Here is a 13,702-nt window from a genome sequence, read left to right on the forward strand (position 1 = left end):
ATTTATTGATGTAACTTGACTTAATGCTGCGCTTTGATTATTGATTCTATGTTTCATTGTGTTTCTGTGTTTGTAATGATGTAAAGCACTTTGAAATGCCTTGCTGCTAAAATGTGCTATACAAATAAAATTTAATTGATTGATTGATTGATTGATTTTTGTAATATGACACATGCTAGCTGTGTTAATCCTGATGCTAACTATGGCATAAAACGTGAACTTTGTAACCATTTTATTTCTGTTTTAAAATAATAGAACAGCTCTTATGGTGGCTAACATTATCGAAGCTTTATCAAACATTTTAAAATGCTGTTACATTTTCAGATTTTAATACAGCTAAATTTGGTATTGATTGATCAAGCTTTAGAAAAACTGGACATCTGAAATTGGCCAACAAGTCTAATCGGTACATCTCTAATCAATGTGGATTTCCAGTGTAACATTACAGCGTCAGGCATGATGTTTGCATGTGAATTATCAAAAAGAACAACAAGAAAGAATATAAGAGAATTAGCTTAGCATTTGTTTCGACACGCACACAGAAGCAGGTAGAGCTCAGGAAGTATTCAACTACTCTAGCATGTCTAAAGGCAGCAGCGGGGTTTAACTTTATTACCGACTTACAAAAGGAGGTCAAAAGCAAGTTATTAGTGGAGTCGGAGCAACATTATGCATATGAGTAGGACGTTTCAGTAAATGAGCTTCTTGAGGATTAGGTTAGGTTACAAATTCACTGCTTGCACAGTACCTGAAAATCACTTACAAACGCAGCCCGGTGAATACAGTACGTCTTTTATCAGTCAAGCTGCTTTTTGATGTATAAAGTCAACATTTTCAGTGTTTGCACTTCCAGTGTTCTCCAACAGATCTTCTTCTCTCTCTGTTCTGCTTCCTTGGGTGGAAGAAATAAGCGTCATGGAGACACCCAGTGGGGGGAGATGAGGGATGTCCTTTTAAAATCTACCTCGCAGACCTGACCCGCTTCACAAAAACAGTAGATTCTGCTCATTTAGGTTTTCACAAGTCTATTAAAATGGCACGTTAGACGTATCTGTATTTGTGTTTATCACTGTACATGAGCATGTGTTTTGTCTATGATGATATGGGAGGAAGATGAGATGAACTTCATCACAGATTGACTCTGGATATGAATAAATAAAACCCAATTTACAGCTATAAACAGCAAAATAAATAGAACTTAATAACTCGTCAAAAAGGGTAAAATTACAGGATGGACAGGAGATGGGGGGGGGGACTGGGAAAATGATGAACAGGATTCCACCAACCAAAAGCTAGTTTTAGTTTTGGTATGCCAGGGGAATAGGTCACTCAGCCCCTTCTGACGGTCAGCTGTGGAGTTCCAACTTTGAGAACTACAGAGCAGGCGTCCCGCTGGGTTTCAACGAGGGACCTGCTGACCTTCTGCTCCGCGAGATGCTACTCCGTGTGGCGCTACAGTTCAACAACAGGAGGTCGGGTTCTTTTCACTCCGTGGAGGTTTCTTTGCATGCATCTTTCTGCTGCTGCTCCAGCTCTTTCTTCCGTTTCTTCTCGCGTTGTTTCTCCACTTTCTCCTGGTTGCGCCGGGCCTTCTCCATCAGAACTTTGAGGTCTTTGATCTTTTTCTTGATCAGGGAGCGGTCCTGGGAAGAAGTCACACCAAGAGTCTAAAAAAAACCCAAAACAAAACAAAAAAAAACACATTGTTTTATTTTGTTTTAGCCTGAGATTGTCAGTTCTTTTAATACAGCTTAATCAAAATGTTTTTTTTTTTTAAATTTTGTTTGTGGAGAAGTCCTGTTTATAAGTACTGAGAAGCTTCCAGGCACCCAACATGGGTATAAATATATTGTCCCCCATAAACTATTTATTAGAGCACAGCGATCGAAAGAAATGTGGCATCAATAAAGTTTGGGCATAACTTTGTTACTGCTCTGGAGAGAATTAGTAGAGCTTATTTAAACTGGTTGGTTTCCAGGCATGGACCCAACAGTTATGCATGGTTTATAAATTTTTATTAGTGTTAATTTTGGGGCTTTGGAGAGACTGTTCCAGAAACCTTTTAGCATTGTTCATCAATTTTAAAAAAAGAAAAAAGAAGAAAGTTATGTCGAAGAATTCAAATGTGTCTTCAAATGGGGGAGAGGAGCTTAAATATAGAGAGGTGGAAATGATAAAAGGGAACAAAAGAGCTAATTACAGGTGAGTGGATGCAGCTGGGGAAGGGGGAACATTAGGGGAAAACCTGAAACTAATATGAACAGTAAACAAAAAGAGGTACCATTCTACGGAAATAAATCCAAAGCATAAACAATAAGAATAAATTAACGCGCACAAGGAATAAACTACTAAATGACAAAAAAATATGGAAATAATGAAATGATCAAAACATAAACAGAAATTAAACTAAAATTCCAGATACAAATATGACACAGATTCCCCAACTTCTTCCATTTGAATTCAAATCAGAGGTTATATTTGAACACACTCCAACATTTTTATGCCAAACATACATTACAGATAGTTTAGGGACGAATATCAATTCCTCCAGAAATATGCCAAAAGTTTATTGATGGATACAATTATCTGCCTTGGAATGTGTTACATATCGATCAAAATATTTGTCAGGCTTCATGTGTGTCATGTTGACCCTTGTCCCTATTAGACAAATTTACAATAAATGCACCAAACCTGAATAATAATCCTACCTATAATGAGTGCATGTAAACTTCTTTCTGGAATAAAACTGCTTTGGGACTGAAATGGACATGAACTCATTTGATATTTTATTATTCTCATACTACTGATGCATTTACATTTCCTGTCAACATTTTCTTTTAGGCCAGAAACACAAAGTCACCTTGAGTTCAGCACTATCCAGCTGCAGCAGCTGCTCCCCGTCTATGTTTTTGGCAGTGAATTCTGGGATATGGTGTTCTAAATTGAGGCCTGTGAGCCAGCGCGCCACTTGCTGCGAGGTCCAGTCCGTAATGCTGCGGCTCTGCCACTGGTGCTGCTTCAAAGGCTGCGCTTCATCTAAAATCTTAACATTTCACATGATATAGAAGCACATTAGATGCAAAAAGATACATTTACCAAAATGGGTTTCAAAATGAGTCCAGATGAAATAAGCAGCAGTTAAATTAACAGTGAACTGACTGACTAATTGTTGTCATGCTCTGTGAAACAATGGATTTTTCAAGTATAAGATTTCTTTAAAGTGGAAATCTGTCAGAAACATGCATAAAAGGTCCTCGTTTTCCGACGACAGCAAAACACAAAACACAACACGCACGCACAAAAAAAGTAGTTCAAGCACAATATGGACACAATACACACACGAGCTCTACAGGCCGGCAGCTTTAGTCTCACCTCATCATCTATCATATCCAGACTCTGAACATTGCAGCAGAAAAAAAAAGAAAAAAAAGATGACTCATATTGTTAACAGAGCAGAAACGAGTTAGCTTAAACTGCAAAAACAGTAGAATATCTAAAAAAAAAAACAAAAAACACAATCACAATCTCCCTCCTAAGAGGAAGAGAGTATTTTCCTAGTGTATTTTTTTTTTTACCTCTTCCGAGGACAGCACTGGGGTGTGTGAGCGCCCCGACACCCTGGTGGCGCTGAGCAGACCACTGATCTCCACCGAGCTGCTGCTGCTGCTGGCGCTCAGGCCGTCGCCAACGGTTGGCGCCTGTATAGTCAGAATTGCACTTAGTGAGTTTTGCAATGGGAGCCAACTGGCTTTGAGACAGAATTTAGCTGATTAACTGGAGTACTTTAGCTTTACTGATGGTTCGGTGCAGTGCTGTTGGTGTAAAGTAACTCAATGTATCATTAGTGAGTGGATAGTCAAATCAAGGGTGAGCAGCTGGGTGTATTTCTTGAGTAAAGAGAGGAAATGAGGAGTGAGTAAATCAGTGCAATAACTGCATATCAGGTGATATACAATTGTCTTCTGATGAAAGGTTCTTAAATGAACTGAAAGTACAAATAAATTCAGATTGTTGCATGTGTCGCCACAGTGCTCTGCTAAAATATTCACATCCCATTGAACAGTTGGTCACATCACAACAGCAAATAAACCACAAAGTATATTTTATTTTGCTTTATAGACCATCACAAAATAGGGCATCATTTGCAAAGGAGAAGAAAAATAACTTCTTTGTTTGTTTATGCTTCTAAATATTCTATTTCATTGTCGTTGAATAGTTTATTTATGTAGGGATTTTTAACCTTATGCATTACAAATACAAGCTGATGGCTGTGAGAGGCTGGAAAGGAGACAAGGTTTGCCTTCCTGCAAAAAAATGATCCCGATTGAATGGCCCAGTCAAAGTCTAGACCTAAATCCAACTGAAAATGTGTGGCAAGACTGTTTACAGACTTTCTTTATCCCACCTGACGCAGGTTGAACTTTTCCTCTTTTTTTAAAGAACTGACAGAACATTCAGTCTCCAGAGCTGCAAAGCTGACAGAGACACGCCTCAAAAAGTGTATGTATAACACCCACACACAAAAAATGTGAACCAGTTCTTATTTTCATTCCAATTCCTAGTTTAGCATTACTTTGTGTACATCTATAGCACACAATTTATTTAAACAATATCGAGTTTGCCACCTGACAAAATGTGGAAAAGCTCAAGAACTATGGGTATTCGCAAGGCCCTGAAAATAAACATGATTATATGTTGGGGTTTTTTTTAGGAGAGAAAGCAAACTATTATAAAGAAAAATGACACATCATCATATCATTAGACAAAGCCTGAAAATTTTAATGGTTTTGTTCAATCCTGGGATTGATATTAGTCCTGAACTGAGAGCAGATTTCAAAGTCTGTCATGATCAAATGTAATAAAATGATTTTGTCTTCAGCAGCTTAGAAGGATTATTTGAGCCCTGGCAGTGTTTGAGCTAAAAGTCAGACTAATCTCCCGGGCTAAGACTCTCAGCTCTGAAAGTTAAATCTTCACCTAAAAGCTTCTCATGTGCACATAAGTTCTGCTTTGATTTATCTTCTGATTTACACTCATCTTCAGATGAGCTCGTCCTCAGAGAGACAGAAAGAGAGAGAAAAGGACAGTGGTTGTTCAGGATCAAAAACGTAATCTCCTTCATTAATATTATATTATTCAGATCCGATAGAAATCGTTTTGTTGCAAAGTCCCACATGCAAAAAAATAAAATAAAAATACAATGAGCAAAATCAAAGAGTTAATAACTGATTCTGTTTGTAGATAATGATTCGTTTAAGGTTATGCAATGATTCGTCTCTGATTTACCCCACAGAGAAACATCTTATTCCCGTTTTAAGTGGACAGGGATATAAATAACAAATCATGATCCTATACAATACCACATAATATGAGTAGGAGAAGAACTGGGGCCATGTAAGTGAGCCCTATTTAACAGACATAAAACAGTGCATTAGTGCAAAAATAAAATGATTTTTCACCATACGTGTGCAGAGCTGCTGTAATTTTGGCTTACAAATATAGACTAAGGTAGTTTTAGAAAAACTAAAGAGGCCTCTTTTTGTTAAATTAATAATATCACAAATAAAAATAGTTTTGTAATGTCCTTTTTGCACGGCTGCTTGAAAGCGATTCATCGTTTCCGTAGCACAGAGGAAAGCTAATTTACCTTATCCTTTGGTTTCGGCACACTGCCATCTGCTGACGGTTCTGTGGAACTGGAAGAGAAACAACAATACTAGATGGATTTACAGAAATATTAAACAGCTGCCACAATGCAAATCACCTCAGGGTTTGTATACATTTCTTCATAGTTTTTACTCTGCTCAATCTGCTTTCTGTTTAATTTCCTGTTGTCCCTCAGCAGTTGTTTTTTATTTGCTAATTTCTTAGTTGCCATATATGTTCAACATGAGTCCTCATGAAGTTTCAGGTCTCTGCTGCTGATCAAACATCAAGGAGACCAAACATCTCCTTGGTCGATGTTTTTCTCCCCAACTCTCTCCTGAACCAGATTTTCCAACTGCACTTTTTGCTTGCTTTGACTTTCCTAAAAACACTAACCTGATTGATTATTTTGTTTTCTGCGATAATAAAGGGTAATAGGAAAATTATGAAGCAGTCTTATTGTTTGTTTTACCCAGGGTCTGGAGCTTGTCTGTGTTCGTCCAGGCTTGACTCTCCAACTGACTGAGAACCTGCAAAAAATGTATATTGAAATGAGAAAAAAACAAATATTGGGACACCCAAGAGAAGTATGCCAGTAAATGTACAGCAGATGTACCGACCATGTTGTGTTTTTCTGGGGGAACCGTCTTTCGAATCGCAGCGAACCGATCCAAAGCAACTACGTGCTGGACTACCAAGAGCCTCAGAAATCTGAAGACACACCAATAAAGACAGAAGTAGGTCACTTAAGAATAATGAAATAAGGCTAAATGGAGAAAATAGTGATGGTTGGTACAAAAAACACATGGAAAGAAAAGTGTAAATATGCACCATCTGATCCAAACAACTAGGGCTGCACACTAATCTGACAGAAGTCCCTTGACATACTTTCCCCCTCCCAAGTCCAATTTCTTGTCCTCTCTTTTTTTTTCTCTATGTAGGCGCCTTTGCTTTTCTGTTTCTGCCAGTTTTCATCTCCACTTGTTCCCTTAATCTGGACTCCTTCCTGGTCTAGCTGAGTTAAGTGACAGCTTTAGCCACATGAGTGGCCAGCATCCAGAAAAAATAAATAAATAAATAAAAACCCTCACTGCTGATGTTATTATCCCGCTGGGCAGGGCAGTAAGCTGCGACAGCATCAGACACTTCATTAAAGCAGCAAATTCATACACAGAAATTATTCTAATAAGAGACAACAGACACAGACGTGCAGCAATTCAGCAGAGAGAATTGCTGTGGATCATTTGGTGGATCAATTCTCTTGCGACGATGGTGAGGACAAATGACAGCGTTTGCTTATACAAACCTGTCCCTCTTGGAAACTGATGCCGTCTCCGGTGCAGCCTGTCTTTATGCTGGGTGAGTGGGAGGATCCTTCGTCAACTTCTAGAGTAGCAACAAAAACAGAGTGAAAACAGTGATTTTCTTATGAAAGGCTTCTGCCCACCAGGTTGATGCATTATTGAAGCGGGAAACTTTCATGTCACTAAAGAACATGTCAGCTTAGTTAAGCCGCAAAACCTTCATTGGAATTATTAACAAAGTTTCAAATAATTCTTTAGTCTACTGATCCCCTAAGTGCTAGCACACGTGCCAACAGAGGCCGTCTTTTTCTTTTTGTCACATTCCGGCTCTATCCTCCTTTGTTTTAACGCTGCAGAATGCTGCATGGTTCGTATCGGCTCAGATCCAATCGCTCTAACACCATCAGACGTGGCACTTCTTAGAGCCGACTCTGTTATGACAGATGTAACCACTGAAACAAAGCCAGCGGAGCTTAAAGAGACTCGAGGAGAACAAAGTCGGACAGATGTGCTTAAACGTGGATTACACCATAGTTTTGGTTGGCGGGAAGTTTTAAAGTGAGATTTAGGTCAGGGGTTGGACGTGTGTTCGCGTTTGGTATAAGGCCGGCACCAAATGCCCGCCGTGCGCCGTCTGAGTACCGAAGGCGGATATCTGGTCTGCTAAAACGTGCAACGTCGAGTTGCTACACTGGAGTTACAGCGGATGTGTTACAGGATAACAGAAAAAAAATCACTTTCCATTTCACTGAGAAACAACTAACTAGATATTCTGTCTTGCCTATTTTAAATTTACAGTCACAAATTGTGGCCAATAGTTTAAATGTGTCGTCGTCACATCAAAATATGCTTCTACGAGATTTAAGAGGATTTTAGTTCAGTAAAATATCTTTTTCTTTTATCAACTGTTTTTTTTCCCAACTGAACATAATATAAATTTTTTGGAGTGGCCTTATCTGTGGAGAAATGTGCCTCATTCTGCTAAAGACAAACCTCTTGGTTTAACGTAAAGAATTTAAAGTCTTCATTTGCCAGGAGCATGAATTAGTTTGTGCTAAAGGTGGAAAAAGTTAGACAATAGTAATCCTTTTATATATATTGTTTTTTTACATTGCAAAAACCTGGTGTTCAGACAGAGTTATATAGTGAACAGAATTACATCAAAATAGAGAATAAACACGTTAGCCAAATGCTTTAGCTAACATGAAAACACAATAAGTTGGGGTAAAAAAAAAAGCAGGATTACTGAACCCTGTAGCTGAATCTGTCAAATCAAACACACAGACACATCCTAACAAACAATTGATAAAACTATGCATGTTCCAGATGACTCGTCAGAAATTTGATATCTTTTTTAAGCTAGCTAAACTCACGCTGAAGCTGCATTTTAAGGATGCAGGAACTTAAAAGTTATTTTAGACATCCCTGTCTAAAATACATTCTAAAATCCTCCATTACTACTGACAAAAACAGGAAGAAAGTATCGCTCCTTCACAGCAGAACACTGTTCTGAGAACACTGGAGTAGCTTGAAATGCTTACGTTGTGCACTCAAAGACAGAAGTGGTGCACAGAGAGGGAAAAAAAGCAGTAAAATGTAGTGGAAACCAGTGCCCTCCCATAAAGACCTCTAGGTTGAGCTGCAGCTCCGCTCGGGCTGTGCTGCTGAGCGCTGAGCCTCTCAGAACTGTTGCTGTTGTTGTTGTTGACCTGGATGCCATTCTGCTTCATCAGCTGCATTAACTCAGACTCCAATGCTGCAATCTGTAGGAGAGAGGCACCGATCAATGTTAGTAATCTGCGGGCATTTACCAGTCAAAATAGCGTCCTTGGAGCTCCGAAATAAACGTTACTCGGGTTTTTATTGGTTTGAAATTGGTTGCAGAGGATAAGCTGGGCTCACGTTTTATCTTAAACTCCTTTTTCTTCCAGAATTCCACATTACAAGACCTACATTTCACCCGTTCTTCTATTTTTAGTCAGATTTTCAAGAATTCACTAAGAAGTTCACTCTGGATATATTTTTGACATGTCTGTAAAGTGGTGAACGTGCAAAAAACACAAGAGGGAAGGATAAACAGACAGATAAAATAGATGAAAAAAATAGTTGGGTGGCTGTGAGGACAGATAGACGGACAAACCAACAGAAAAAAAAATTGGTTTTATGGACGGACCTACAGACATGAATGGATGGACTGAACTTTTAGAAAGCGGGAGAGTAAAAATAGCCTGGAAACGCAAAGACTTTTCCACACTCAAGAGTTGAAAATAATTTAAATAAATTCCAGACTTTGTTTCCCCCCCCAGACTGCTTAGAAACACTGAACAGATTAACAGCTTTTGTTCTCGGCCTAATCCTCAATATTCATCATTTACAATGCGCCGCAGCAGGACAGTAGGGACATGGATTCAGTGTGCAGAGTAATGACAGGGGGCATTCAGGGTGACTGTCCATTCAGCCGTGGAGAAAATAAAAAAGACAGAAAACAAGGGCAGGAAAAGAGGAAACAACACACACATAATAGGAATAGCTGGAGTAGTTATGTATTTATTACTGTGATAAAATCGCATGGTGGGCAACCTGATCAGATATATTGATACAGAACCTTCCATCAGTTTTACACAAAACATTTTTAAATACCCACACAGCAACGATGAAAAGGAACCGAGACTCATCGCTTGTTAATTATTTATGCACACAAACTTTCATACCGCACCGCTTTGTTCTATCGAAATGAAGACATTTTCTGCGACAGAGATGAGAGAAGACGGATGAAGATAGTCCTGTTACCCTAACTTGCAGTCCCTGGATCTCAGCCAGGTGAGCTTTCTCAGCCTCCTCCAGCCGCCTCCTCTCTGCATCCTCCTTCTGGATGAACTCCACCTCTCTGAAAGTACAAGAAGCAAATGGCAGAGCGCCCGGGAGCTGTGTATTAACAAGTGAAAACAGGAACTGTTTTTTTTTTTCTTTTTACACAAATTATGCTTTCAGAGCAACTAGCAATACAGCAAGGCATTATACAATCACACACAACAAACGAGGTGCGCCTCTCGAAGGGAAGAATGGCGTCTTTCTCCCCCTCCGCTTGCTTTGCCGTTGTTCTGACAACTCTGTGCCTCTGCTGTGCAGTGCTTTCTTCCACCACAGACGAGCACAGAGGGTTTTGTTTCATCAATTTGTTTCCATTTGGCCTGGAGGGGCCGAGCCAATTAGAGTCCATCAGGGTGGCTCTGAGCAGTAGAGGTTCTGATGGTACTGACTGAAAGAATTATGGAACAGAAGCGCAGGAAGGTCTGAGTGCACTAGACCGCGAGCCCGAGTAGTCTAGGGCTCGCGGTTCTCACAGCAAAAATGGGATGCAACTAGAAATTTGCCGTGCACCTTTAAAGTCTGGAGGTACTCATTTTAAACTTACTTTATGTACTTAGATTTAGACACGTCTTTCCATTTTCTGGATTCTTCACATTTCCAATTTCAAAAACCGGCATGATTTCAGACTCCAATTTCAATTTGTTTGAGACAGTTTCGGATAACCGAGCACAAAAAAAACGTCCTTGAAAATGCTCGAACATTAAGTCAGGATTTCATTCCCCTTTGCTCCACAAAACATCAATTAATGCAACGCTTTTAGTACTTTAGTACATCTGAGCTCACTAAGACCAGTTGCATTTCAAAATTCATCAAAGGTTAAGCTTCTCAAAAGACGATGGATGAATAAGGCGAAGCTGGAAATCTGTGCCTTTCGACTGCTTTAAAGGGATGAAACAACGTCCCATTAAGCTAATTTTTGTTTCTTTCCATAATGTAAACACTTTGAAAGATTTCAATACTTTAAGTACATTTAGACATGTCTGATTTACTCAAAATAAATAATTGTGAATAAAAAAAACTATATAAAATTCTCACTCGATGCAAAAAGATGCCGTAAACGGCTCGTTTTAAATCTAGAAACAGTTTCCTCAGTGTTCTCTCACTTCTGCTGGAAGTCCTTAATGAGTTTCTTGGCCTTGTTGTATTTCTTCTCCAGAGCCTGGTACTGGGCCTGGGCCTCCTTCAGATGCTCGTTGACGGTGTGGCAGAGCGTCTGCGCCTCGATCCAGTAGCTCTCCAGCTTCAGCATCCTCTCCTTGTTCTCCTCAATGCTGGCCTTCAGCTGGCTCTTCTCCTTCTCCCAGCGCTGCTTCTCCTTCTCAACGGACGCCAACTGATGGCAGGCAAAAACAGCATTATTTACATTATTTACTCAAAACAGTCTCTCTGTTGAAATGATTTTGTGAGGATAATGAAACAGTTGGTGACTTGAATAGGGGATATCAAAGTTCCTGCCACAGTAAAGACAGGTATGTTTAAGAAAATGGTGCAAAATGCCATTTAAAATGTGCAGAATGTTACGAGAGGCGATACCAATGAGACAAAGTTGGAAGAAAATCTGACCTGAAAGCTCAAATAGCACCACTTTACTTTTAATGGTAAAATGGAGCATCGTTACACTTTAATAGGCTTTTCAGGCACCACTTTATTCGATCACTTCAGCTGCCAACTCATTAATTCAAGAATTACTGAAATCAATTTGCGTACATGCATGGGCTAAAGCCTTCAGTGGAGTAGCAAAAGCAGAAATAACGGCACACTTCAGCATTTAGGGAGAGAAGAGAATCCCAAATAACTACGTTGTGTTTCCGCAGTTTTACCAAAGGGATGCTTGGTAGCAATAAATAAAGAGATAATGTACCAAAAACAAAGTGTAGAATGAGAAAGACCTGCACAGTAAACTGCATTTGTGTGTTTCTCACACATCTAAATAGCAAAACTTTGACAAACCTCAGCATCTTACTCCACAGAGCCCACAAACGTTTCGGTCTCCTACCTTGTTTTTGAGCTTCTGGATCTCGGCCTCTGTCACTGTGTGCTTGATCTGGAGCTGCAGAGAGTCCAAGCAGGGCAAAAGTGAGAAACGTCAGAGAGGAGAGAGATGGCGGTCAGAAAATCAAATGCATGGCTGCGCAGGCTCTCTGCTGTCGATCCGGTTTGAGTGGCAGAGGCGGCCGACCCTGTCCTCCCAGCTCCCACTTTGACGTTTCATCCCAGAGGAAAGAACGGGGGGAGAAAAAAAAGCTGGTGAAACATTAAAAGCAGGGAGATCTTAAAATATAAATCTTTAACACATTGGATGGGCACAGAGTTGCATATTTGGGTGAAAGCAGAATTGGGAGTAAAGATGGAGCATTTGTAAATGGTGGTGTAAAGTATGGCGCTGCAATAAAAATGTTGCAACTTAAGCTCAGCAGAAAAAGATTAAAGTAATTACCAATGCACTGCAGGAATTGGGCAAAGATACAGTAAAGGGGTTCAAAAGAACAAGCAAAAAACCCTGAGAGCAGGTTTTTATTTTATTTCCTCTCGGTCTCCTCAGCAGCGCCTGCCGTGCAGTTGAAGCCATTTGTAAAACGTGTTATATAACCACTGTGGAACTTCACAAAGGGGAAAATGTGCCACAGCAGTGCAGTGATCAATCAAAATTACCAGCCACTCAGCAGCCTAAAGAGTGCGAACGCGCTACCTGACAATAAATTAATGTTCCGTTTTATCGCCGTAGTTTTTTCAGTTGAGCTTACATTTCGGAGGTAGCGCTAGTGTCTTTGGATCTCGGATAGAAAGTGTGCAGAGGAGCAACGTCGTTCTTTCCTGGGAGAGCCAACTAAACGTGCTCATTAGTAGCGATCATTGTATTCACACCTATAATCACTCATGAACCACCTGGAAATTTGAGAAGGTAAGCAGATCGCCTCTCTTGGCAAGAGCACAAAACTGCCGAGTAAAAAATAGGTGCTGAATAGCATCGTGTTATTAACTTTTGTGGCTTAATTGAATTCAATCTTCCGATAACCAATTCACTTTGGCTTAACATTTATCCACAAAGCAATAACAAGAATTAAAATTAATGGCTTCCTGTCACTTCTTCAAACTGCCTTCAGAGATGTTTATTTAACTGTATAAAGCGAGTTTACCTCTCTGAACTTCTGGTACAGCTTAGTGGCGTCCAACTCTGAAGGAGACAAGATCTCTTCCGTTTCCGGCAGATCAAACACCTCTATGCTCTTCTCGCCACCCGCCGTTGTTCCCGTTTCCTCGTCATCGGTGGCATACTCCCCCGTCTGCTTTAGAAGAAATGAAAAGAAGAAGAAAAAAAATCTGTCAAATACTTTACACACAACAAACATAAATAGGACTAACCCCAATTCTCTCTTTGGCCCTTTGACAGAAGATTGATTGAGCTTTAAGCAAAGAACTTGTTGGAGAGCACACAGCATCCTGGTTTGTACGTTTAGTCTAAAATAGAAGCTAGCAACCTTTAAAGTTCAAAGAGTCTTTTTTGATTTCCATCCCATGAATGAAATTTGTGAAAAGTACAACTTAAGATGCTGAGTTTTGCCAATTATATTTATTATATGTATTCATAACCCTTGTTATCAATAAAAGACTGGGAAATTTCATATAAAGCTAAATGGAAATTATTTGTTTTTTTGAATATTAGGAACTTTCAAAGGAACTCTAAAGTGATGTTGACCTACAATATGGGTACAATACTCTACCCCACTAAACAAACCACTGAAATAGTAACATAGTTAAAGCTAAACAATGTGACCCATATTGTGACTTGACTTGATAGCTAAAAGAAGGAACATTGCTATGGACGGTTCTTGTCTATAAATAAGCAAAAATTAAATTCAGGTTGCAGGTTAAACCTGCCA

The 13,702-nt window shown here is 39.6% G+C and overlaps 1 protein-coding gene across 7 annotated transcripts in view; it reads right to left on the minus strand.

The window, feature by feature from the left end:
- Window positions 1-263: 263 nt before the first annotated feature.
- Window positions 264-13,702, minus strand: part of ppp1r9a (protein phosphatase 1, regulatory subunit 9A) — a 51,109-nt gene continuing 37,670 nt past the window's right edge. For 3 of the 7 annotated variants that reach the window (XM_028036607.1, XM_028036606.1, XM_028036608.1), the window contains exons 7-20: window positions 12,959-13,108; window positions 11,818-11,871; window positions 10,925-11,154; window positions 9,741-9,837; window positions 8,578-8,713; window positions 6,953-7,032; window positions 6,267-6,357; window positions 6,119-6,176; window positions 5,648-5,696; window positions 5,361-5,405; window positions 3,576-3,698; window positions 3,373-3,396; window positions 2,861-3,043; window positions 264-1,667 (exon numbers count right to left, since the gene is read on the minus strand). In XM_028036607.1, coding sequence (XP_027892408.1) covers window positions 1,485-1,667; window positions 2,861-3,043; window positions 3,373-3,396; window positions 3,576-3,698; window positions 5,361-5,405; window positions 5,648-5,696; window positions 6,119-6,176; window positions 6,267-6,357; window positions 6,953-7,032; window positions 8,578-8,713; window positions 9,741-9,837; window positions 10,925-11,154; window positions 11,818-11,871; window positions 12,959-13,108 — 1,503 coding nt within the window. In that variant the 3' untranslated portion in view covers window positions 264-1,484. The remainder of the gene's footprint in view (window positions 1,668-2,860; window positions 3,044-3,372; window positions 3,397-3,575; window positions 3,699-5,360; window positions 5,406-5,647; window positions 5,697-6,118; window positions 6,177-6,266; window positions 6,358-6,952; window positions 7,033-8,577; window positions 8,714-9,740; window positions 9,838-10,924; window positions 11,155-11,817; window positions 11,872-12,958; window positions 13,109-13,702) is intronic. The other 4 variants (XM_028036610.1, XM_028036611.1, XM_028036612.1 and 1 more) reach the window with 4 other exon arrangements.

Source organism: Xiphophorus couchianus, chromosome 13 (genome assembly GCF_001444195.1).
Source record: "Xiphophorus couchianus chromosome 13, X_couchianus-1.0, whole genome shotgun sequence".
Taxonomy (NCBI): domain Eukaryota; kingdom Metazoa; phylum Chordata; class Actinopteri; order Cyprinodontiformes; family Poeciliidae; genus Xiphophorus; species Xiphophorus couchianus.